Source organism: Manacus candei, unplaced genomic scaffold (assembly GCF_025592945.1).
Source record: "Manacus candei isolate 608988 ecotype Guabito, Panama unplaced genomic scaffold, ASM2559294v1 h1tg000008l, whole genome shotgun sequence".
NCBI lineage: Eukaryota > Metazoa > Chordata > Aves > Passeriformes > Pipridae > Manacus > Manacus candei.
This window is the reverse complement of record NW_026138056.1, coordinates 6,242,302-6,268,768: the sequence shown is the minus strand read 5'-3', so window position 1 is coordinate 6,268,768 and position 26,467 is coordinate 6,242,302. Positions and strand designations below refer to the sequence as shown.

General features: G+C 40.3%; 2 protein-coding genes across 20 annotated transcripts in view; one reads left to right on the top strand and one right to left on the bottom strand.

The window, feature by feature from the left end:
* Positions 1 to 13,852, top strand: part of RALBP1 (ralA binding protein 1) — a 33,586-nt gene extending 19,734 nt beyond the window's left edge. For 5 of the 6 annotated variants that reach the window (XM_051773476.1, XM_051773484.1, XM_051773502.1 and 2 more), the window contains exons 3-10: positions 4,999 to 5,457; positions 7,266 to 7,615; positions 8,980 to 9,141; positions 9,616 to 9,747; positions 10,240 to 10,347; positions 11,098 to 11,219; positions 11,632 to 11,755; positions 12,027 to 13,852. In XM_051773476.1, coding sequence (XP_051629436.1) covers positions 4,999 to 5,457; positions 7,266 to 7,615; positions 8,980 to 9,141; positions 9,616 to 9,747; positions 10,240 to 10,347; positions 11,098 to 11,219; positions 11,632 to 11,755; positions 12,027 to 12,290 — 1,721 coding nt within the window. In that variant the 3' untranslated portion in view covers positions 12,291 to 13,852. Of the gene's footprint in view, positions 1 to 4,666; positions 4,738 to 4,998; positions 5,458 to 7,265; positions 7,616 to 8,979; positions 9,142 to 9,615; positions 9,748 to 10,239; positions 10,348 to 11,097; positions 11,220 to 11,631; positions 11,756 to 12,026 lie in introns of those variants that run through there. The other variant, XM_051773520.1, reaches the window with a different exon arrangement.
* Positions 13,853 to 20,058: 6,206 nt separating this feature from the next.
* PPP4R1 (protein phosphatase 4 regulatory subunit 1) overlaps positions 20,059 to 26,467 on the bottom strand; it is a 63,925-nt gene continuing 57,516 nt past the window's right edge. For all 14 annotated transcript variants that reach the window (XM_051773265.1, XM_051773288.1, XM_051773238.1 and 11 more), the window contains 6 exons: positions 26,274 to 26,435; positions 25,602 to 25,702; positions 24,113 to 24,233; positions 23,884 to 24,018; positions 22,763 to 22,904; positions 20,059 to 21,148 (listed from right to left, as the gene is read on the bottom strand). In XM_051773265.1, coding sequence (XP_051629225.1) covers positions 20,985 to 21,148; positions 22,763 to 22,904; positions 23,884 to 24,018; positions 24,113 to 24,233; positions 25,602 to 25,702; positions 26,274 to 26,435 — 825 coding nt within the window. In that variant the 3' untranslated portion in view covers positions 20,059 to 20,984. The remainder of the gene's footprint in view (positions 21,149 to 22,762; positions 22,905 to 23,883; positions 24,019 to 24,112; positions 24,234 to 25,601; positions 25,703 to 26,273; positions 26,436 to 26,467) is intronic.

The following is a 26,467-nucleotide window of genomic DNA, read 5'->3' as shown; positions in this document are numbered from 1 at the left end:
CAAATATAAATGAACATGTCAGTATAAAAACAACAAGTGGACATTACATTGTGGCAGAGTTTGTTGAATTTGCAATTAGTGAACTAATGACAAGGTCATTCTAACTCCTGAAACTGTAACTGTACCTTGGGCTATTTTGATAATACTCTAAATGTAAACTTCAGTAGTGCTTGAAGCGCAGGAGAGTTTATAGGGAGGGAAGGATAAATATCCCACAGTTATTCATTTTAGTTTTTCAGGTCAATCCTGTTTTCAAGAGCGATGCACTCTTAGCTTCATTATTAGTACCTATATCAAAAAAGCATTTTTTTCCTATGTGGTTAATATAATGATTTGATGTTTTTCATGTTAATGGCAGTAGTCTAATAATACACAGCAATTATTCTGGAGGAAAAGTGCTAGAAATGTTTTGGAGATAATAGAAAATTAAATGGAATATTGTTTTTTACATGGCATGTCAGGTGCTAGAAAAATATCTCAGCCACTAATTTCTATTCTCCACTCCTCTGTGATAGACTGGGTGTTGGTTGGCTGTGGAGTGAGTTAGATTAGGGGACTTATTAGGGATTAAAAGGAATTTTCCTTTTAGTGGCATAGTTTTAAATCAGATCTGTTTCCTGATTGAATCAGAACTTGTACTGTGACAGCAGGAGAGCAAAAATGGATCTGTTTTAGGCAGTAATGGATTATCTGAAACAGTGACCAATGTAATTGATTTTTTTTTTTAATGTTTAAATACCTGTCAGTAATCATGTGTTGATACAGTCATAAAATTTGCAGTTCTTTGCAAAAGAAAAAGGTTATAAGAAATACTTAAGAAGAAGCAGCTGTTCTACTCATTAGAGTTTCTGTAAAAAGTCTGTATGTGGTAGATCTTACTCTTACTTATTCTTTTTACTTCTGAGATTGATGCTGTTGGACGGGATGGGTTCAATATGCAGCTAGGATTTTTTTGTTTAGAATAATTTTCTTACTTTTTATATAATTCTTAGGAAAATCTGGAGTTGGTTGAATTATAAACCAAACTGTCTTTTGAAGGGACTAGTAGTATCACTAGTATGAACTCTTCTGAAATTTTCAGGAAATATTTTTGAAGGCCAAATCCCTAATATGTTGGCCAGGAGGTCCATCTCTTCTTTTGGGAAGTAGATTAAGGCAATAGCAAGTCACTGCTATTGCAAATAAAACATTATTTTAACTCATCTGATGAGTGGAGAAGCTCTGAATAGAGTTTCCAGATCTACATACTAAGAAGTTACTAGAATTGTCTACCCCGGTAAACATTAGAGGCTCTTCATATCAAGGTTTTCTTTGAGATAAATAGGATGTGTAGCTACATCCTATTGTACTGACAAATTACTGTGAATCTCTATATACCACTGTGCATTTATCTAGCAAAGTACCATTTGCAAATAGTTTAAAAGTCTACCTTTCAATGCCAGGGATTATTTTAAATCAAAACAAAGTAAGGCAAATTTCTTATTTCAGCTTCATTTGCTCTGCTGGCATAACTTTGTAGAGTAATCTGAATGCAGAATTTGTTTGGGATTGCTGTGCTCACATCAGTGAGTTGAATACATATTAAAGACAAGCCTTTCTAATTGAAAGTTGGATAGTAAGTGTTAGTAGTGTCTGTAAGGTGGAAATCTATGTTGATAGTAATGATACGTCTTGTGGGCAGGGAGAAGAAATAGAAGCCATCTATCTGAGCTCATTGTCCATTCATGTATCTTACAGTTCTGCTTAGAAATGGTATGCAGTTGGAAGGCAATCCCTCTGACAAATTGAAATTAGGTAACTAATGCTAGCATTGGAGATCGGTCATATTTGACCTACTAATTCTTTCATATATAAAAGCCATCCATGTTTTCTTTCAGTGAATTAATTACAGATGCTGCAGATTTCCCCAGGGAGCTGAATCATCTCTAGAGTTATAAATTACTTTAAAACTCATCAGAGACACGATGGACAAAAAGTATCTTGTTTGATAAGTGGCAGTTCTACATAATGCAACCCTTTGAGTTAACAATAAATAGTGTATAGCATGACTTTATAGCTTTGTTGTAAGAGTGCAGGAGGAGTATTCCCAAGTATGCAGAGTGATAGAATGATAGTGGCCTTGCTGCATGACAAAGCTTTTAAGCCTGTAAGTTAGATTTTTCCAATGTAACACTAGATTTTTTTTATTATTATTATTATTTTAAAAGAGGTTTTCATAATTTTCAGTAAGATAAGGGCTATACTTTTTCTGTAGATAAAGTAGGTAGTAGATCTATATGTACGTAGTAGATCTTACTCTTCTTATTCATTTTACTTCACATTTAAAATAACTGCAGTGAAGACATGCTTGTGGAAGGAAGGTCTAACAAAGCCTGAGCAAGGAACTGGCAGATAGTCCATCATGCCAGTGGAATTTGAGTATTTATTACATTAGTACTGGTCTCCTACATTCCTACTGGATGTAGGAAAATGTCATGGACATGTATTAGAGTGATGGGAAAATGGGGACTATTAGTACTAGAAGTCTTGAGGAAACAATGAACAGAAATATCAGTTTACTAACAGTAGATAATACTCTTTCCACATTTAGAATTACCTGATTTGTCAAGTGGTTTTGATAATATTTCTTCTGTATAAATTTAAGTTCTTTGTATTTCACTATATTGCGTCACTAGTGAAAGGGATGCAGTAATTTTATTACCAAAAATACAATAAAGTAAACTGGGCTTTTCTGAGAGACGTGCAAACCCCCTCTTGGTATGGGTGGGTTAAGCTCTACGAATCTGTATTAGTATTAGTAGATATTTCTAAACTTTGTTGACTTATGTTACTGAGACAAATTACAAAAGGCTGGTTTCGTATTTAACTTGCTGCTTCTTGTCTTCTCTCATGAAGTCAAGAATTACCAGTTTCAGTAATGTGCTATTGCTGGTGCTACATTACCACAGACCTAGAAAGGCACCAGGGTTTGCGTTGCAACATGGAGTGTTGAGACATGTGAGGCAGGAGCTCTCTTGGTGGCACCGACCTCCAAGCTTGGATCCCCTGTGCTGACATGTTCCTGGTGTGCGTGTGGAACCCCACGCTGTTTGACTGGGAGTTGTCTCAGCTATCCAGCAGGAAAGACTGGGGGCAAATTGTCCTGGGGTCTGTCTGGTGAAGGTATGGCTTTCTGTTTGGAAATTACATCTGTGGAGTCCATCTTGAAACTCAGTGCCACCCTGTCGCATTCTCACAAAGGCAGAATGGTGATGTGTGCTCCTCCTTTGTCCTGCAGCTGGTGCATCCACAGTTCTTTATAAGAGTGAGATTTGAATCCTTAGTTTTTGTAGTGCAGGTTTTCCTTACCCATTTCTGGTTTTTGTTTACAAAACCAGTGAATGATATAGCCAGTAAATAGAGAGGTTGGTGGTTGTGCTCCAGTTAACATTTGCATTTTTATATTAAAATCCATTTGGACAGTAACAGTTCTATGGTCTTTCACAGTCTGCTATGAAAGTGTGTGTTTGGTAGTCCTAGGGGAAGAGTCCCAGCTGGGAAGGGCAAGCTGGTCAAATAATTGTAATTATATTATAGTAGTTCCATGCTTTAATACATTTCCTATATTTATTTGGCTATTAAAAGCTATCTTCTACAGAGCTACTGAGGAGGCTTCAAAATACAGACAGCTCCTTAGATGTGCTGAAGTAATGCTGAGAAACTTTGCAACCTGTTATAGTTCAGAACTGGAAGAATAAAAGACCAAATGTCCTCTGGTTCTTTTGCGTCAGATCTTTCACCTAAAAAAATTACAGCCTGTAGTCTCATACATGATGTGCTCTCATATTATCTAAGAGGGTAATTTTCCTCTACCCAAAACTATTCACACAGCAAGAGCACTTGGCTGTCAGTGCCTCCTCACTGGAGCAGAGGCACTGCCGTAGGTAGTGGAAGAGCCTCAAAGGATCTGTATGTAATGGGGGCTTCGCCTTGAAGCAAGAGCTTGGTGCCCACTGCCTTGGGGGACCTGGCTGGTGCAGATGGCACATGAAATGTCATCCTTGTTGACCAGGTTTCAGGCTTACTTTTCTTATATGGGGTACTGAGTATGTAAAATTAGAATTAGTGGGCTTGGAAGTTGTGTTGGATTGCATGTTGTTTGTGGGTTGTTTTTTTGTTGGTTGGGTTTTTTTGTTAATCCACCTTTAGAGATTTTCATGTTCTTGCCTGAAGGCGAGGCAGGGCTGGCTGCAGAGGCGTAGTTAGTTAAAAGCACTGGTGCATGTTTTAGACAGCACTTGGTGTTTTGCTGCTGGAACAGTGTACTCAGCCCAGGGACTTGTTTGAAGCTCTCCCATATGCTTTTTAAGGCAAATTTGCACCTTCACGGGCAGGTATTGTGCTAGTGTTACTGGAATTGTTTTATTCATCTAGTGAAAAGTAAGTGTGCTAGTGCTTTTTTAGTTTTGAGTCTGGGTTTTTTTCTTGTGTTTTATTTGAGGCTGAAACTTTACTAACTTTATACCTTAAAATTCATAATATTCTGGAAAGGGATTGGGGTTTTAAGTGGCTGAAGTTTAGTTTGTTCTTAATAGATATTTGTTAGACTTATGTGTATCTAGTAGATGATCCTTAACAGCAACTCTTATACTGTTGATTACAGGAACATAGAGAAGTTGCCAGACAGTTGTTTTTATTTTGCATTTCCTTGACTATTAGATGGGAATCTAGCCCATAAGATGGACATTGCCATTATGAGTAAGTATATAAAGTATTCATTGTTTAGATCATTCAGGAGCTCTGTGGCTTATCTTTAGTGTGTTTATGCAACCTTGATTTAATCCTTGTCCACTAAAGTATGTAACAATCAAAGAAAACCTTTTGAGGAGTCAGGCAGGTGCTATTTTTTAATTCATGTTGCTTCTCTCCCTGTGTATGATTTTGTGTTCTCTCCCTCTTGCAGTATGCTGTTTAGAAACTCACAGCTGTCCTCTTCCCTTCTCTTCCTTTGCCTAACAGCGGAAGGTTATGCTGCATTTCAAGAGGACAGTTCCGGTGATGAAGCTGAAAGTCCCTCAAAGTTGAAACGGTCCAAGGGAATACATGTCTTCAAGAAACCCAGCTTTTCCAAAAAGAAGGAAAAGGATTTTAAGATAAAAGAGAAACCCAAAGATGAAAAACACAAGGAAGACAAACACAAGGAAGACAAACATAAAGAGAAGAAGTCGAAAGACTTAACTGCAGCAGATGTTGTAAAACAGTGGAAAGAGAAGAAGAAAAAGAAAAAGCCAATTCAGGAGACAGAGATACCTCAAGTGGATGTTCCGAGTCACAGACCCGTGTTTGGCATTCCTCTGTCTCATGCCGTAGACAGGACCATGATGTATGATGGCATCCGCCTGCCAGCAGTTTTCCGTGAATGTATAGATTACGTAGAGAAGTATGGCATGAAATGTGAAGGCATCTACAGAGTTTCAGGTACTCTGGGCACACTGACATGAAGGTTCCTAAGGTCTTTACTTGCCATCTTATTATTATTTACCGTTTCCAACACCTAGAGACTCTGTTTGTAGCTGCAGTAATTTTGATTATCCAAAAGTTAATCAGGTAGCCAAAGTTAAGGAAGGCTGTAGGTATGAAATACCAGAAGAATTGCTAATATGGTGGTACTGCCTAATGGCAGTAAAAACACACCTATTTTGGCCTTTTGTGATAGGATGGTAATAATGAATAAAATGCGTATGGCCAGCTTGTATTCTTTTTCTTCTGCAGTAGAAATACAATGGTAGCTGATTGCAAAAGCAAAAATGAGATATAACCATTTTATCACATAAACTTCTCACTAGGTTAGTTTCTCCAGTTAATTCCATTGTATGATTTTTTTTTTCTTAAAAACTTGTTTTCTTTCAGCAAATATGCTAATAACCAGAAAATACAAGTTTCACTGTTTAAGCTTAGCAACAGCTGGCTAATTAACCATGGTAGTTGCATAACACCAGCTTACATAAATGAGACCTCAGTTTTAGTCACATTAAACAAAACAGTCCCTTTATTTGTGAGCTACATCAGGAACGTAACTCATGTAAGTACCTCTGTGGGTACCTGTAAGGGGGCAAGAACAAGGGAGAAAAGGAATTTGAGGAAAAGTATTTGAAACAGGTTGGCCAGCACTGTAAAGCAGTAATCAAATGATATCAAAGGCTTCATTAAGCTGTCTTCATGCTGTCCATCTGCATGGTATTAGGTAGGTATGCATAAATACTGCAGCAGCTTAAGCAGTTGCTTTGTCTAGCCCCATGAAACATTTTGGTTGCTTGTTTTTTCTAGACACTGTGTGTTGGGAATTTTCACAGGTGTGTTTTCTGTAAATCATTTCTGCTCTGTGTACTTCATAGGTATTCTCCAGTGCAACAGCACCCTCTTGTGCGTGTAGGATTGTTTAAACTGAGAACTGAAAGAGAGCATTGCATTGGCTTAATTGCATTGCAGTTGCCAGCTGTTGTGAGGGCTCATTTTGGGCATGAAACTCAGCCTATTTTACCTGGGCTGAGTGTGCCCAGTTGTACTCATTGGGTATGAACCAAGCCATGGCAGCACGCTGAGTTGGTGTAACTCAAGTGGGTGCTGAGCTTTAATGAAATTTCTCCAAGTTCAGGAAGACTAGAATGTCACTGAGTTATAAAAACACCTTACAGAAAATCTTGGATGGGCTGAATAATTATGTGAACACACTTTTATTCATAGGATGCCTCAAATCAAAAATCTTGTGTGAGATTCTTCTACTGAGGAGGGCCAACTGGAAATCTGGAAACTAAGAAGTGTGGGTTTTATTTTGACAGAGGAAACCTGTTATAGGTAGAACTTGCTGCACAATATTTGAATTGATAACATATTTGCTGCTTGGCTTAGGGATGTATAATTGAACAGCCACAAAGGTGCTGAATGCAAATACAAAATTGATCTTAACGTTTCCCTACCCTTCCTCACCCTATTTTATGTTCCTTGATGAAGGGGAATTCTGGCAGCAGTTCTGATTCAGAGCTCTGTCAGTGCTGTGGTTTTGCTTCGTAGTACTAGTCAGTGCTTTTAGAACCAGTGATCATGTAATTGTGAGTCGTGATTTTCCCTTTGTTACGTGTGGATAACTTTTAAAAGGTGTTCCTCAATCAGCTTAAATTGTAAAGACAGGTGAAATAAGTGCATTTCAAAATAAAAAAAAGTTTAACTATAACTGTTATACATTTAGAGTCGAAATTCCCCTTAATTCTTGATCTGAATATTTTAAGGAATAAAATCGAAAGTTGACGAGCTAAAAGCAGCCTATGATCGCGAAGAGTCTCCTAACCTGGAAGAATACGAGCCCTACACAGTGGCCAGCCTGCTGAAACAGTACCTGCGAGAGCTGCCTGAAAACCTGCTTACCAAAGAGCTCACGTCCCGCTTTGAAGATGCTTGTGGAAAGAGCACAGAGGCTGAGAAAGTTCAGGAGTGCCAGAGGCTGCTGAAAGAGTTGCCAGAGTGTAACCACCTCCTAATTTCTTGGCTGATTGTGCATATGGACCATGTTATTGCAGAGGAACTGGAAACAAAAATGAACATCCAGAATATTTCTATAGTGCTCAGCCCTACTGTCCAGGTACGTGCACCACACAGCAGGTGTTAGAGCACAACTTCAACCCAAGAAGGACTTTTTTGTAGCAATTGTTGTGCTGGTGGGAATTGGATATTGTCTGATACAGTTAAGCTAAATTACAGCTTCTGCTTATGCCTCGGGAACCGGAAATTCTGGGAAAGGGGGAACAAAAGGCTTTCCACTTGTGAGTTTGCATACTATGGGTCTGATATCTGGGTTACTATGATAGAAAGACTGCTGTCTGTGTTTTAATTCTGTCATGAACAGCAGTCATTTAATGTTGAAATTGTCCAATAATTCATGCAGATACACAATTTCTGGGGGCTTCTGATTCAGTGATAATTTAGTGAAGACTAAATTGTTGCTTAATTTTAATATCAAACCGATGAACCCTGTCCAGCACATAGATCTTCTGGTGCAGTGGTGACATGGGTAGAATGGCTTTGGTGTCTGCAGACAAATGGCTGGGGAAAAACAACTGACTTTATTTTCCAGTAAGATATTGTGGTTTCTAGATTGATTCCTTAATAAACATCTTGGAAACATTTAATTTAAATTCATTCTGTGCATCATGAAAACATGGCATTATTGGGTGTGGGCCTTCCAGAACAAACCCCACACTTTAGAAAAGCTTGACTTTATAATTAAGAGTCCAGGTGGAGGCCCAGTAGCAAAAGGGCTGGGTGTTATTCTTGGCTGTTTTGCTGTGCCAGACACCTTTATAGCTGAGAAAAGAGGTAACAATTAACATAAAACAGTGCAGGCCCAATCATGTTTTGTTGGTAACTAGATCTTAGCAATTAAAGTGCAGGTAGTGACAGAACTCTAATATTTGTTTCAGGATAATTTTTTTTAATTTTAATGGAAGATACAGTGTCAAAATACGTACTTGCTTCTGTCTCATGTTAAAATGGGATACATTGGAAGATCCTTTCAAACTACTTTTTTTCTACTCTATTAAATCATCTGAGAGAGAAACTGTAGAAAATACTGCAGGTTGGGGTAGGAGCGAGAAGGTGTAGCCAGCCATCAGCCATAACATAGTACAGTTGGTGTTCCCTTTTACTAACTACCTTTACCTCAGTACAAAGAAAGATTTAATATATTTCTGTAGCTACCAGAGATGGAAATAATTATGGTAGGCTAAGACATGTGAAGATTCCGAGTTCAGCATGAAAATACCTCAGATGCACAGGTAAGAGAGACAGTGAAGTGACTCCTTATTGCCAGTGCTGCATTGTTCAAAGTGTCATTTTTAATCCAGATTTGAATCTCTTAGTTTCTCATGAAACTGGCATGACTGTAGATCATAGAAAGACATACTGAAGGCTGCTGTTTCCAATATCCTGTCTGTCCTTTCTTTGCAGATCAGCAATCGTGTCCTGTATGTATTTTTTACACATGTTCAGGAGTTCTTTGGGAACGTGACCCTAAAGCAGGTGACAAAACCCCTTCGCTGGTCAAATATGGCAACAATGCCAGCACTTCCAGAAACACAAGAAAGCATCAAAGAAGAAATCAGGCGACAGGTTGGCAATTACTTTAGTATCTTTCTGTTTATCTTTGCCCCGGGTTTTATACATTCAGTAGTAAATTCTGATAAGTTTCTAACATACTTTTTAATTCCATCACAATTATCCTATCAGTGGACACTGCTGGAAAGAGACTGATGGTTTTCTTTCCTTTTTCATGTGTATAAGGTTGTTACAGTCTTGTGATGATCATAACTGTGTCATTCATAGAGTGCTTTGCTATATAGTTCAACACTTTTATTGTGGGAGGAATGTCAGGAGAGCACATTAAAGAGCGTGGTTTCTTTAGTATTGCACTTCACCTGGCTCTAGGTCACGTGCTGAGTCTATGTTAACACTTGTTTGTTGACATGTCAGGGTCAGAAAACCAAAATTCCCAGCCTGTTGCCACAAAGCCAAAAAGATTTTCCTTTTCACTCTGCCCTACTGTGATATATTAAAGACACTTAACTTCTTTGGCAATATTTCTAGGAGTTCCTACTGAACTGTTTACACAGAGACTTGCAGGCAGGCATAAAAGACTTATCCAAAGAAGAGAGACTCTGGGAAGTGCAAAGAATCTTAACAGCTCTTAAGAGGAAGCTAAGAGAAGCTAAGAGACAGGTGAGTAACTTTTCTATTTATTGGCCAGACATCTAAATCATGGATCCGTAATCTGAGACAGTGCAGAGGCACACAGATCAAACCGTGTTTCAATCTTTTTACTGCAGATTTTCTTATCTTAACTTTACATTCCTGATGAGCAACTGTGTTTTCTGCTTAGCTGGCTCTCCCTAGGGACAGAAAGATCTTTGCAGTTGTTCACAAAAAAAATACGTGTGTGATGAAAAACGCAGTGTTTGACAGGGCATGTATTCATTATATGCTTAAAACATCGTATCCTGGAGTGCCAGGAGGAATTCGTGGAAGACTCAGGGTTAAGAAGCTTGAGAAGCATTTTCTTAAACTGTTCTATGTCCCAGAGAAGGGACAGACCTCACTGAAAGCTTTCGAGACAACTGAAATGGTGGTTCTAAATTCAAAAGAATCTTTCTTAGAGTAACTAGAGTGACTGGGGAAGGTGTCCTTTTAAATGTTGTTCTCTTTCTCTGGCAGGAGTGTGAAACAAAGATTGCACAAGAAATTGCTAGCCTTTCAAAGGAGGATGTCTCCAAAGAAGAAATGAATGAGAATGAAGAAGTTATAAATATTCTGCTTGCACAGGTAGCTGGCAGGCACTCACCTGTTTGCCTTTTGGTATTTTATATTTCAGATATATTGAACGCTCCTTTGTCCCTTCTAATGCAATGGGACATTGAAGGCTTAACAGGGTCTCTCTGTGCATTAAAACACAAGGCTTTGTTTTAAAGGTAAGTAAAGCAGGGAAGGAAAGCTGACTGCAGGAGTGAACCCAGAGCTGAGCAGACTCTTGTTAACAGCAGGAAGGAGACACTGTGCAACAAAAAAAATTAAAAAAAAAAAAAGAAAAAAGTAGTGTTTGTTGTTAATGTACTTAGAAAGCACTTCCAAATCAAGCCAGTTTTAATACCATTAAACTGCTTTCCTGCTGATCAAAGGAAGTAAGGCAACTATTTTGGCTTTTTTGCCTTCCGTTGCTTCCCCCAGTAGCTTTGATCTTCTCCCCACTGTACCTTCCTCCTTACATTCATCTTCAAAGACATATAATTTAGTTTTTCTAGTTATTTTGCTGGTTGGCCTGAGCTTTCCCTTGTGATTTAAGGAAAGGCAACCAAACATGCCAGGATTTGGTGTGTCATCAACGCAACTATTCAGTACAGCAGTCATCTTGGGGATTCAGAACAGACATGGTTGGGTTTGAACTTATTTTTGCTTTGAGGTCTTGATGGATCAGAGTTCAAAGCAGACATGCTAACCAGTGCTACTGGAAGTGTTTCAGGGGACAGCATCATCTCGTAAAGTCAAGACTTTAAGTGAACTAACTGATCATTGCAGGAGAACGAGATTTTAACAGAACAGGAAGAACTGCTGGCCATGGAGCAGTTTCTGCGGAGACAGATTGCCTCAGAGAAGGAAGAAATAGATCGTCTCCGAGCAGAAATAGCTGAAATACAAAGGTAAGAGGGACAGTTCACATCAGAGCCCTGCCAGGCAAGCACACTTTGATTACAACTACACACATGCTTTGCTGAAGTAATGCTCTAGACTACACTTGAAAGCTCACCCAGCAAACATCACAGTGGAAAGCCACTTATTTTTATTCAAGTCTCAACTAATTTGGATCTTTCAGGATATTTTCTGTTGTTTTAACTGGAATTATGATCTTAGGGAAACGAGGCCCTGTGCTGTAGAAAAATCCCCCTTGGAAATCACTGCTTTATTAAGCATTGAAAGGAAAGTCTGATTTATTTATTTTTTTAAAAACCATTGGCAGATGATTCGGTGGGTGCAAGTTAACTGTCTTATGCTGCCACAGTTCTGGCAGACTTGAGGAAGTGCTTAAATCAGGATTTGTCACTGGTCTTTCAGTCGCCAGCAGCATGGCCGAAGTGAAACCGAGGAATATTCTTCCGAGAGTGAAAGTGAGAGTGAAGATGAGGAGGAACTGCAGGTCATCCTGGAGGATTTGCAGAGACAGAATGAGGAACTGGAGGTAAGATTTGGTTCTTAGCATTCACTGGTTCTCTTCCCTTAGCAGTTACTTGCTGGAGCCTGTGCAGAGATGTTTGCACATGTGCAAACTGGTTGTTTGCAGTTCTGCCAGGCTGTGACCCACACACCCACGTTTTTAAGTTACTGTTGTGTGCAAGTCCCCGCTGCTGTCTGGGCTGGCAGCAGTGCTTCACTGCAGTGCTAAAACCCCCCAAGCTACAGCAGTTCTTTGTCAGAGGGAGCCCTGATGTTTGGTTTTCCTTCCTTAAAAGATAAAGAACAATCACCTGAACCAAGCGATTCACGAGGAGCGAGAGGCCATCATAGAGCTGCGGGTGCAGCTCCGGCTGCTGCAGCGAGCCAAGTCAGAGCAGCAGGTGCAGGAGGAAGAGGAGCCAGAAAAACGCGGGGGCGTTTCTCAGCAGCAAAGAGACAGTGTCCTGGAGACAAAAGCAGCCAAAGAGCAGCCAAAAGCAAGCAAGGAGCAGCAAGTCAAGCCATCGCCAAGTAAAGACAGGAAAGAAACTCCGATTTGATCAGGCTCCTTGGCTATGCATAAAATCAACTGAACTGTGCAAATTACTGTAATTTGAGTCTAACTGCACAAATTATTGCTGGCTGTGTACATTCTGTAAAGAAACTTTTCTTTTAAGCCCTGGAGACTTTTGTCTCTAATACTTGTGGCTTCTACTCATCAGACTCAGGTGAGTTTGGAGAGGCCAGAAGAGTTTTTCAGTTAGTATCAGATTATTTCAAAACTGGTTTCCTTCAGGTGATTTAAAATAATTCAGTAACAGTTTTATTTCAAACCAAAATCATTATTGACATTCACTGGAGCAGAATTGGAAAATATCATTTTCAGTAAACAAAAAAAAACCCACACACACTTACTAATTATTTGCCTTGTGGATCTGTTCATCCTCATTCACCATTATTTCTGCTTATTAACCGAGTCACTTCTTGCTTGTGCCTTTGATACCTTTCTGATGCAGATTATATACAAGGGAGCTTTAAATTTACTCTGGGTTGGCTGAAACGGTGGGAGACTGTGGGGTATCGTGTTTACCTGACATGCCCTTAAGCTTCATTTTTGTTCTGAGAAGTACTGAGCAAGTGTAAAAACTTGAGAGATGTTATTTATGTCCCCGTATGATGGAAATGTTCATCAAGAGCCGTTCACGTCTTTTAGCGGTGTAGGTAACACACTGACTCATTTATCAACCACCCTCATCACACCTGTTCAAGACAGGCCCTGTTCACACTGCTGCCATGTAGCCAAGAGCTTTGTCTTCATCCATCCTAAATGCTTCCATCCCTCAGAGATAGCCGCTGCTTGTAGGCAGGGATGGGAATGGGTTGTGTCACTTGGGATGTGTCTGCCTGACCAAGCAACACAGCGCTTCCCCTGCACGAGTGACGGTCACTTGTGCTTTCTCAGCAAGCCCGAAGGATGACGCCAAGGGGAAGCACCGGGGGTTCAGCAATAGCCTCCCTTGTGTTGTTGTTTAAAAAACCAACCACCCCCATCTGGGACTTGCTTTTGGTTTGGCTGTTTTAACTGCTTCTACCCTTCAAAATCCTCCACCCATGCTGGCATTTAAGGGCCATTTAATGTTTTGGATACACTCATGAGACTCATCCATCAAACCATATATAGACAGAAACTCCACAGAGTGCATATAGGCTATCTTATTTTTTAATCTGGATATTTATTTTCAGCACCTGTTGGATGTGGTGGTATTCTTTATCTATTGCACTGTTGTGAATCATTGGCCATGATTTGATTTTGTACAAATAATGCTTTGATATGTTATAGAAAACAGCATAGTATTTTTTTAAAATTTGGAAAAAAGTTTATAAACACAGAAAATGTGATCAGATGACAAATGTAAACTAAAGCATTCTCCCTTGCCTTCGTTACATACATTTTATATTTGCTGGCAATATTTAAACATTTTGTTTGTTTAATTCACACTAATTCCTATTGAATTGTCATGGATTTTTCTAATGTTCTTCAGACAAATCTCTTAATATCGGTTAACTTTTATTTTGTTAGGATTGTATTTATCAAGCAAATAAATTCAACAGCCATTTGAAAGTAGTTTCTCATTTATCTACTTCATAGTGCAAATCACAGTGATTCATCTTGGGTGGCTACCTGCAGTTCAGAAGTTTCTATGAAAAATTAATTTGGGCTTTGTTAATAACTCTTCTCTGAAAGAGAAGGCAACTGAATGTCATAGAAAGTTCTGTAACTCAGGAGAAGATCAAGTTAAATTTGATCAAATTAAAGATTTTAAGCCTTTGCTTCCCTGTTACCACTGGAGTTTTGAGTTATGAAGGCAAAACCATCCTGTTTACTCACATCATTCCTTCTACCACGTGGTTGCCACAGAGGTCTGAAACAGAGGTGGAATTGCTGCTCCTGCAGCAGTGCAGCAACTGTAACCAGAGACTTGTTTCAAACCCCCTGGAAGATGTTTCTTTGATGTAATCTGTCACATTCTGTGCCACAGCCCTACCAGGAGGGGGTGGGGCAAGGCCCTGCTCTTCCTGCTGCCCCTTACCCAGTGCTTCCCATGAAACAGCCCCCGACCAGCAGCAATTGGAGAGGCTGCTGTGGCAGTTGTGAATAATTGGCCAAAAAAGCTAAAGCTAATTTCAAATAAAGTGGAAAGTAATTACAGTACAATAATCTGAATGTGCTGTTCAGATCCCGTTATAAGCTGCCTTATCAATCCCCAGGGCCTTGGAACAAAATCTGTGAACAGCAGTTGCTCAGGTGATTGCCTCCCACCCAGGGCACCAACACTGCCTGCACAGCAGCCTGGCCCCCTGCACCAAGGACATACATGTCCTGAACAACCAGTTTGTCTAAATTGAAGTATCATTTAAACTGACTTAAAGTAATCCTCTTTCCTTAGAGCACAGACAACCTTAGAGCTTGTATGTGCTGAGTGCAGCAACAGAACCTCTGTCAGACCCTTTAGACAAAATGCCAGATTGACTCAGTTTACTGAAAAAAGGGAACAGGCCCACAATGCTCCGGTGTTCTTGACTTAACAGAACATTGTGACAGTCTGATGTGGCCCATTGGCTTCCTTCTTGAAAATTTGAGTGTTTCCACAGGGAAGGCAGGGGGTGATGGTACAAGGGACAACTATACACCTTGTTTTTCTAGCACAAGCCTGGAACAGATTTGGTCAGGTCAGTCGGAAGTTAAAAGGAGCAAGAAGCCCGGTATGAACAAGTCACCAGGACTACTGTGCCAACAGGAACCAGGGCACAAACCTGGGGTTTGCCAGCAGCAGGGTACTTACATCTAAGTGAGAACAGGATAGCCTTTATACCCGTTGCAAGTACTGCAACTGCACAGTGAACCAACCTCAGACATCTGGCACACTGAGCAGGATTTTTCCTTCTCAATAAGTCTTTTTGCTCTGAAAAACAGGAGCCTGAACTGGTATTATCTGAACAGTTTAAAAGAGTGGGGGTTACTTTATTTTATTTATTGAAAGATAGGAAAAGAATAAACAACAAGCAATACTCCTCTCAGATCACATCCCTACCACAAGTCTGAAAACATAAGCTCGTGTCCAAGGCCTTGCAGGATTCCAGCCAGCCTAACAGGTTTCCTGGGCTCTGCCGTGTACACACCAGGTTTCCATTGCTGGCTCAGCTTCACTCTCACCGAAGCCAAAGCCATCTGTGCTGGTATGATTGTGGAAGGTTTCCTCTCCGGTGCAGCAAGGCACTCTGAAAGCACTGTTTTGTAACACAGTCCTACAGGGAACCATATAAGGGGCTCCAGAAACTCATTGTCCTTGATGATGAAGATAAAGGGCTGCTGTACAGGAGGCTTCCACTTTCATCACCAATTCCCATACTAGCACTGGAGGGATTAATTTTTATCTCCGTGTCCCATCAGATTAATGAGCTAAGTTTAATTTTTAAAATCTGTGTACTGAAGCCAAGAATTTTACACCTGACCATGTAAAGCTACTCCCTTTCACTTAAATAACAAAGCATCGACCCAAGTCTGTGCCAGAAAGGTCTGATCAAGCTTAATCTGTCAAGGTTTTCATTTCTCAGCATGCACCTCTGACTCATAAATTCATCTGCAGAGGGAAAAATGCCTCATTGAGATCAAATATGGCTTACATCCAACAGCACAAGTCCTCCACAGTGTTCTTTGAAACACACTCCAACAACAGAATGAGCAGCTCCATGTCCCGTACCAGGGCATGGCTGTCAGTCCTTCCTATCCTGGGGTGAGGAAACACAGCCTCACTGGTGCAGCCTCAGGCCAAGCCCTGTCTGCTCCTCCACCCTCTCACAGATGTGGATATCCAAAGTGACACCCACCAGGACAAGCCCCTCTCTGGCTCAGCACTGGCCCTTTCACTGCTGACCCTCTTGGACACAATGGACTGCTACCAAGTTTCATCTGGAGTTTCTTATGCCACAGTCTTGGCAATGTGAGCAAGAAGGTCTGCCAAAGGATAATGTTGCAAAAAACATATGATTTGAACCAGACAACCCCACTCCCACACCTCACCCCAGTACCGTGAGCCACTGCCTGGTTTTATCACAGTGGAAGATAGGGGTAGGACATCTCTGCTGACAGTGCTGCTTACAGGAAACAATGTTGTCAGGCACAAAAATCCAGAAGGTGACTGGAAAAAAATTAAAATAAACCAAAGCAAAACACAAAACCCCTCAGTCAAGGGACCAGAAGAAACTGTGAAATAAATGACCAGTACAAGAGAAATGGCCCAGCCCCTATCTGAGCCTTGGTTGTCACCTTACTCAAACCAAGTTTTATTTGGGTTCTTTCTTACACCAGAAACCTGAACTGACTAAAGAATAACTGAAATTTCTTTTGATGTTCAAACAAAGGACCTTTCCTCTTCTCAGCCCTGTTAAAAATCTTGCAGAGAAATATGCTCAGTACATTCCATTATCACAGTCATGATCCCAAACCAGCAGTTAATCCCTTTAGAACATTTCCCACACAGAAACACTACTACACCTCTGCAGAAATGGGGTCATGGAATTTCAAGCAACCATGATCAGAGAGCTGCAAGATGTTTAAACATCTGGTTATTTATCTCTGCTAAGTCACAGTGTATTTTAATTATCTAGATGTAGTCCAACCTCAGCAGCAACTGAACCTTAAAATAATCCCATTAACTTGGGCTCTTTATTTATTTTTCTGATCTAAATAAAAAGTGAAGGTTAATTAAAGCTAAAAGGCAGAGTCTGAAAGCACTTGGGGGTGGGGGGGATGATTTGGAATATTTTAAATGAGCTTTCCTGTCATATTTTCATATTTTAAGGTAGTCTATGAGTATGTCCTAACTCTGCATATAAAGATTAATCACTTTAAATATACTTACCAGCACAGACAGGGAGACAAGCCTTCCCCATCAGTATCAAACAGAACTGACAGGAGAAAGTGTAACACAGAACAAGCTTTTATCCACCTGCCTGTCTCAGACTCCCCTTCCCATCCTATGAAGACAAGAGGTCCCTAGGCTGAAACCAGGTCAGAAAACACGAGCGCTGCACACCGGATCCCCCATCAAAGGACAAGGAGACCTTGCCAACAGGAAGGAACCCAATCAAGTGTAAGAGTGTGCCTGAGCCATGGGACAGACTTTGCCATCCTGCCCATCCGCTACCAATTCCAATCAGCCATCTCTGCTGCCCGACCTCTAACAGTGCAGGGAAAAGGGGACGAGCACTAACGAGTCTAACAAGTAACTCTGCTGTTCTGCAGTCCTAATGAACGTAGGATCTTGTCCACAGGGCCAGGACTTTGTGCAACAGCTATCTGGGACATTCAGAACAGCAAAAAAATGGTTTCCAAGCCTCATTCATGTCTTGGTTACAAACAATCCACCCTCCAGACATTTGCCAGTTCATTGGCATGAAATCTGCATGAAAAAGTGGCAAGGAAATGGTCCTACAAAATCCTGATGGGTCTCTGGGGAGGAACAACCAAAAAGAGAGAATCTGCTGCAAAAACACAGCAAGGAGGAGAAAGGCAGACAGTGTTGTAACCAGGACGTGGGAAAAAAAGGGATTTTCTGTGACGAATTCTCATGAGTAAGCTCCAAGATGAGCCAAGAGATTAAATGGAAATCCATGAAAATCACTTGTGAAGAACCAACCTGGTATTCTACCAAGAAGACGGGGATAGAGGTAGGATACAGCTTCTGGGAAATCACGGACCAACAGATGCTAATTGGGGAGCCACCTCATTTTCTGCTCAGGAAACCCTGACCAAAAGAGAAATGAATTGAGATACAGAGCTCAAATCTTTCTTTAGGGAAGACACACACAATGTAATTCAGCAGGATCTCTGGCAGCATCTCCCAACACTGCCCCACAGAAGAAACAGCTCCCTTTTTCCCCGCTCAGAACAGAGATGCACATTCCCCCAAAACCCATATCCGGAGGGACAAGTGGAAGGTTGAATTACTGACATCGGTAACGCTGCCAGCATGAGAAAATTCCCTATCATAGTTAAGCAACAGACTCCACATCCCTCAGGCTGTAAATCAAATGTTCTTGGGAAACGCTGAGAATAAAGCAAGTCTTTCCTTCCCTTCCGCTTCTTGGGAATCACCAAATGAAGCAGAAAAGAGGTAGACAGATCCATGGCACGCTGGATGAAAGAAAAAGGAGAAAGACAGCTATTTCTCCTCTTCCCTGAAGATGATCCTTAGTTGTTACATGTCAGGGGAATTCAGGCACTCCACAACTGAAGACACTCCGTCTTCCTTACGAAAAAGCCTGAAACTTTCCCTCCATTTCACAGGCCTGCACCAGCATGGCATAAATAAAGCATCCAGAAGATCTGTCTCATTTTTCAACATAGAGATGTTTTACCTTTAAATGACTAGGAAATACTTAAAAGGATCAGAGATAATCCTTCATTTTACTGGACTGGTGGAACAGTATTTAAGTACAGTGATGGAATTAGGTTGGGCCATGTTAATTCTGGACTCCAAAAACTGGGATTTAAGTCCCAATACTCCTCCAGTGAATCCTGCGCTCCGTTCACAGTTAGAGGATGACCTGAAGTATCCTCTGGTCTGAACAAAGAGCTGGTCCCTTTCACCTCAGGAATTGCACACATGATCCAACTACAATTCAACTGTCATTACAGTGAGGCAAAAACCAGATGAAGATACTTACTCTGAACAAAACACAGAAATCACCTGGACTTCAGTGCATATTTCTAAAATGGGAATCATCTGGCCTGGGAGAGAATGAGTTACTTTTAGGTGTTCTCCTTATGGCAGCAGGGAATGCTCAGAAATCCTCCTGCCTGAAGAGCTCACTGCTTCCTGACAGCCTGTTACCACCCACAGTGCTGTCACACTGCCTAGTCCTCGAGGGATTAAGACAATTTTGAAAAGAAAAAGGGACATGCAAAGGAAAAATTATAAAAAACAAACAAACAAAAGAACAGATTAAAAACGCTCAAATACAAAAAGCCCAAAATAAACAAAAATCCAAACACAAAAATCCCCAGGCCTAAAAAAAAAAAAAAAAAAAATCAAACAAACCCTCCAAAAACCCAAAACCACCACACTTAAAGGCAGAGATGACTCTGTATCTTAACCACCTCCATGGCTGTGCTAGGAGTACAAACGCAACCTCTGGGGAGTAAATAGCAACTTCCTGTTTACAACAAAAGAAACAGTAAAAAAATCTATTTTCCCAAGAAAATAGGAGGGAGAAAAAAAATAAAAAAGAGACACCTGCCTGAGGCTCAACTGCCAGGGCATCAGGTACCTGACTGATAAATGAAAGTGCTCTGCTACAATACATCAAAGACAAGCTGCCACAGCCATTTCTACCTCCCTCAGGGAAGAAAACCGCTTCACACACTTTGGCTTTCACAGGCTGGAAGAAAGGTGATTTAAGCAAGTTGCCCCTGGAGGACACAAGAGATACGGTATCAGTAATTTTAAATGAGAGGAAACAAAGCAGTCAACAGACTGAAGGCAGGTTAAAGGCAGTTTGACCTCATGGTTTCCTGTAAACCTGGACTGAGGTGGATATTCAGACTTACTTCCAGCCAAGATGCCATTTCATGCTGCAGTAACAGGTTGCCAAGCACAACAGGGATGCTTGGAAGAAACTACCAAAACCTCGGCTACACAGTCAAAGTACATCTATGCTGTAGTATATTCCATCTCAAAATGCAAAATTCTTCACAATCATTAAGCAAACCCCTTGCCCCTGATATAGCCATTGAAGTGTAGAGAACTGAAAGAAAAAGGCCACTTAAATTTCAAACTTATTCTTTTAATGTCTTAAAAAGGTCACAAGATTTTTTTCAATCTTATTAATAAATTTTATTTGGACAAGTAGAGAACAACTTGTATCACAACAGCTTTTAAACAACATGATTAAAGACTGCAGCACTCCAAGGAGGCTCACAGATATGTACAGTATATGAAGAAAAAAGTTGCACCTTCAGAGCCGATCATGATCAAGTTAAAAATACCTGACTTAAAGTACATGTGCTAATAAATTTCCTTTAGGTCATGACCAGCATGAAAATAATTAGGACACAGGTACTCAGCAAAGTTTTCTGCTAATGGGTACAGCAATATGCTGCATTTAAGGATTAAAATCAGATTCTAGTTTAGTGTTAGCACTGAGCCCTTAAGAGAAATCCAAATTTCTACTTTTCCCCATTTACAAACATCAAAGCTATTCCCACTTAAGGGTGTGCCCAGCTGCACACAAATCAAGTCCTTGAATGATAAAAACTTTTAGCGCTAATACTGGAGGTCTCACGTCCTGGTACAAATTTGCCTCTCCGGCCATTCCATCTATCAGTTGCTACAGAAAATACTTGCTAAGTTAACTCCTCAGGAGAAACAATGCAGGTCTCTGGAAATCACATCCTTTCTACAATGAAAATGATCTGCCAATTCAAGTTTCATTTGTTCAGGAAGACAGAAGATTTAAGGCTTCGGTGGCAAAAATAATCCTCTGAGCAGTGTTTTTCTAAAGTCAAGCTGACATAGGTATGTTTACTTTTTCTTGACTTAAAATCCCTGGTTTAGATAATATCCACCTTTTAAATCTGACAAGAAATCCCTCCTTCCAAAGAGGTTGTTCTAAATCAACCATTTTAGAAGCATTTGAGGATAGTTTGTTTAATTTTTTTTTTTTTTAATTATAGCAACATTTAGAACTCGTTAATAAGTGGAAGAAGCAGTGCTCATGGCATCATCCGCAATTTTGGTACTGGCAGGGTGGATGCTTGCAAAATACTTGACATCACTGTCCTCATCCATTTGAAGTGCCATAATTGTCTGTTCCACAGCTTCTTGATGAGAGTTGGCAGAATTGAGAAAATATTCTGTAAGAGAAAATGCACAAGACTTATGGGGGGAGAAGACAGCAGATGGTTCAACGCAAACCTCAGCACACTACCATGAGATACAAAATTTCAGAGGACAGTGCACACTTACAGTCAAACTGGAATATCTGGGCAGGCTCAAAATGCATGTCTGAATATACCTATGAATCCATCTTTTAAAAAATTTCATTCCATCTTACAGAGCACAGTTTCTCTACTGGTGCTGTTCGAGTACAGGATTTCTATGGCCCTTCAGTACAAAAGTGTGACAGACTCCATAGCCAAAGAGGAAGAAAAAACCTGCAAATGACTCAGGAGGAGTGTGCCTGTATTTAGGACAGAGAGAAAATATCACCAGCTTGTGGCCATGCCGCTCCATTTCACTGCAAGCCTTGCCAAATGATTATCAAATGATAAAACTAAGATAACGTGAAATAAGAGTGGAAGAAGTGCCAACATCTGACTGTTTTCATAAACTACAGAACACAAGGTGCACAAAAGCAACTTAACTACCAAAAGCTCACAGGAAGAGCAGTTTAGGTCTGAGGTTTAAAAACTCCTGAACTTATTTTTTAAATCTGCCTTTTAAATCTATCCAACATCCCTAATCATACACAGAACATCTCTGAGACAGGGACCACACAAAAATACCAATACCACAGGACAGCAGGAAGAACAGTGAGATCCTTGGCACAGTTAACAAAGGATAAATCACTGCACATCAACTGATCCATCTTAACTGTCTCCTTATGCTTATTCAGAGACTCCAGCATGCACAAGGCAGCTCACAACAGCCCAGTGCTCACTGTGTTGGCATCCTTTGCATTGTCCAGTATTTTGAGCATTCTGCATTTTTCTACAGCAGTCCTTGAGCCAGTGCATGATTTTGAGAATGAAAAGTGACCAGAACTGGATGAAGTGTTCCAAGTGTGGACACTGCTGTTTTACAAAATAGCATAATATTTCTAATGCTCTTTTCCTTTACAGTGCTTTGGACTCTGAGCACTGCTGACTCCTCTGGCACCTGCTGTGCACCAGGGATGCTTTCCTAAGCCTTTTCCAAAGTCTGTAATTTGAGAGTTGCAGCTTATTTCCCTGAAGAGAACCCAGAGAAGCTTTTTTCCTCACTGCTACCATAAAATATAAAACCCACAAAGCTGCCACCTCTTCTCCCCCCAGTGAGAAAACAGACAGTGAACTTGTATGGGAGGATTTTTCTTTCTTACTCTTTTTACACAGAACATGAACAGATTTTTATTTTTTTTAACCAAATAAAGGGTACTGCTCAACAACTTCACAGTTCCTAGTTGTTCATTTCTGTTTTTTGGTGACACCTCTACAAACTAGCTCCTTCAAGGAAAATGACACCAAAAGAACAGGCTGGCACATGAGCAAGAACTTATATTTCCTCAGCATTACACAACAGCAGGTCTGACACCATAACAAGGGTCATAGTTTTATCTCAGCCAAGGTAACATCCCACGCCAAGGAGAATGTAAAAGCAAGAGCAGCCCACATTTGATATTGTGTCTTCTTTTCCAGCTCACTATAGGAAAGCGAAGGGACAAAAAATCCCCACACAGTCAGCCCATTGCAACTCTCTCTGCCACTAACCTTTCTCTAAAAGGGTTTGCTTTAATGTTTTCGCGAGCAGGACTCGAACATTTGGGACCTTGTCAGATGCCAAGTGTAGTAAGTGTGGCAACAGATGCACAGCAAACTGGTCCATGGGCAGGCAATCATCTTCACTGATAGTCTGGCAAGAACACAGAAGCAATTTCACTAAATTTCAGCACAGTGAGGATAAAATCCCAACACACAGTCAGAGCTAACAGATCCTATTAACTTCATAGCATGGATACAGTAGTTAGTATCCACAAAGGTTTAAAATATGGTACAATACTTTCTAGCACAAACCTATACATAATGAAGCAAGTTAGAGTTGAGGAAATTCAGGCTCAGTTACAAGCCCAATAAAGTCTGGAACTTACCTTTTTTTTTTTTTTAATGACTGTACCATTTGAAATCAGGAAAGAAAAGTGGAAGACCTTTTCAATCCTTCTCAAAATTTAGTCTTTGTTTTACCTGGGTACCATATTAAAACAAGAATGGTTCATCTCAATAAACATCTGTGGTACCCAACCGTGTTTCTCTTTCAAAGCTCACATTTCTCCAAATACTTTTAAGAATTGTCCCACTTGGGCAGCAGCCATGCTGGTTCCCAATCTGCACCTCTGCTACACCCTCCAAATTTGACCATTTCTGTGGGACCCCAGCTAGTTTCAACTCTTCTGCTTATTTTGCTGAGAATACATTGTTTTTGACCAAGCTGCACAAGTCAGCTAAGGAGGTACAGGCAGCTCCTGCTGATTGATTTCTAAACGGTAACCCAAAAGGATGGTGGGCTACTGCAGAATATTATAAAAATCAACACAGCTCAGGGAAACTTCTCAACTCAGGGATTATTTTGCTACATTTCTGCCCTATATTAAACATCAGAATTGATGACCTGGTGCTAATATGCTAAGCTAAAGATGTATTCAAGTTCATCAGTGGAGAAACAAAGGAGAAAGCAGCCATGAAGCTATTCCCTTGGAAACAAAGTTCTCAAATATCCATTAAAATACTGTCAAAATTCAGCTGGAGAGTTCCAGTTGCCATGGCCCCATAATCCTGGCCACCACCATCACCACCTCCCAAAACCAAAACCAAAACAAACCAAAAAGACATTTCACCTGGCAAATAAAGACAAAAGTTTGCCGACCAGACCATTTGTGGCATCTACAGAACTTTTCAACAAGCTCATTCATGAGGTCTACCACGAAGGTTGATGTTGAAGCCATGTACAGCTTTTTTACCATCTCACTAACCTTGAAGAAATGAGAAAAAAAAAAAAATCAAAATTTTTTTCTGGCCACCAAAGCTCAGAAGTTTGAAATCCTAAATTTATTTAGATTGCTTTACCAGCTTGTAGGAAATCCAACGGACAGAAGACACTTTGTCTGCACAGAGGCTGAAAGCAATAGGTCGCAAGTAGTCATAGATGTCTCTGGCACTGTACAGGTCTAGAAGCAAGATCAACTGCCTACAAGATGGAAGAAAAACCAAATAGAGCATATTATAATAAGAAAAAAGGTAGCTTAACTGAATATCATAGTTTATATGATAACACATCAAATATGCAATGTGGCTATAATAAAATTACTGGGAAGCAAAATCTTCTATTTTTCAGTGCCATCAGTTTGACTATGGGTCACTTGCAAATATTAAATTGCCACTTATTCACAATACTGGCAAAACGCTGTGTGAGTTTGAAGAATGAAAAGCTAGGGCAGAGGCAAGAGACCAAGGCTACATTTATCAAGGATCCTGATAACAGCTACAATGTAGTGCAGAAAGTGAGCCAGCTGTGACACTGGGCACACAGGAACATCTCAATACCCAGTAAAGACACATCGCATGTAAAACACGTGTACAGCTATACAGTAACCCCTCTGACTTAGTTTGATAAGTATCCTCGGTCACTTAAGCACATCGATTTATCAATAAACTTGCTCTACTTCAGAGCGCACTGGACAACTGAGAAATTACCAGTCTTCTTCAACTCGCAAAGAGCTGATTAAGATTTCAGCAGGTTTCAGACATTAGTACATGTCATGGATGGCAGAGAGTATGTCAAAAGAAGTGACATGACACACTACAGGCAGTCGAGAGAATGTCTTCATACCAGCAGCAACAGGTAAGTGACTTGTAGCTGGTGAATCAAAATCACACCCAAATGTAGTAAAACCATTATGATCAGTTGTTAAACCAGGTTTCTCAAAATTTAATTCACTAGACACACTGTAATAAGTCATTACTGTATGTTCCTTTCATTTTTCTTGCTAGAGAAGCCCTGGCCACAGTCTCTCCCCACAGGGTAAGTGCTGCAGCCTTGACCACCTTGGTGGCTGCCTGCTGAACTTGCTCCAGCTTATCAGCACCTTCCCTATACTTTCATGTACACCTCTTTCATGAGCAAAAGTCTGCTCAGATGAAGTCCAAGGTCCACTACACTGCTACTCACTTTTGTCAGTCCCCTCGAGACCCTGATCTCCTCCATTTCATAGTCATGAATTCAGCCTACCCATCAAATACAGCAGCTGGGAGTCAAATAGCTAGAACACTTCTAATGACTGCAAGAGCAACAGATGTGGTCCTAACTTTTAGCAGCTTCCCTTTTATAGAAAGGTAATGCTTTCAATATACAGTGATGAGAAAAAAACATTCAAGCTCCAACTATTATAGGTGATATACAACTACTGGGAATTTCTAAGCAAGGGGATGAGTAGGATAAGGGCTATCTACTAATGAAAAATGAAATTAAGTATATTCCAGTAAAACATCTATTACATTATTTTCACAATTTTAAATATCCATAACAATAAAAACGAGTATTCAGAAAACAACATACTCAGCCAGCTCAGCACGGAAACGCCAGTTCCTGCTGTTATCAGTCACCAGGAATTCCTGAAGTTGATAAAGATACTCTCGTCTTTTGTCAACATGAAGAAGCTGTAACAGTAAATATAAACATACATAAAGAACTATAGGATACAATCACCAGACAGAACAAGAGCTTTAAAATACAGCTAATGAAACGCCTATCTTTATTTAAAAACCCCAAATCTTTAGTAATGGTGTTGCCTTCCTGGGCTAAACCCTAAGGGTTAAATCACATGGGGCACTACTGAAAGCAAAATCTACTCTAGCCTCTACTTTTACTCCAGGAAACGAGAGGCATAGGCAGTAAAAACAGTTTTATGATTTTTGTCTTTCAGCTCCTAAAATGAAGCAGTTACAGAAAAACCTTTACAGAAATTTGACAAGTTGTGTAGAGAGGTGACAGCCAGCAAAAAAATCATCCACTACCATCTATATATTGAATAAACATGCACAAACAAGGCTCTTAAGAGAAAAGAAAGTATCAGCAACACAGATCTCCTGTAAAATATATTCTAGTATTCAACAGACATCTGCAGAGATTCCCACAAAAAGCTATACTGGTGCTATGTTAAAAAGCAGGTGCCTACAAAGAAATTAATCACTCGTAATTGCACTTGACCAGAGTTGAACACAGACGTACCTTCAGAAAGTCATGCAAGTGCTTAAGCACACCTATCCTGACTTCATCCAGGTCTTTCAAAAAGCCATTGAAGACAGGAACTAAATCTCCAGCTGTAAGTTGGTCTCCAAGGATGACAGCAAGTTCATGTATAGAAAATGCCAGTGTGCGCCGAACCTTCCACTGCAACATAAATAAATTAATGTTATCGATAT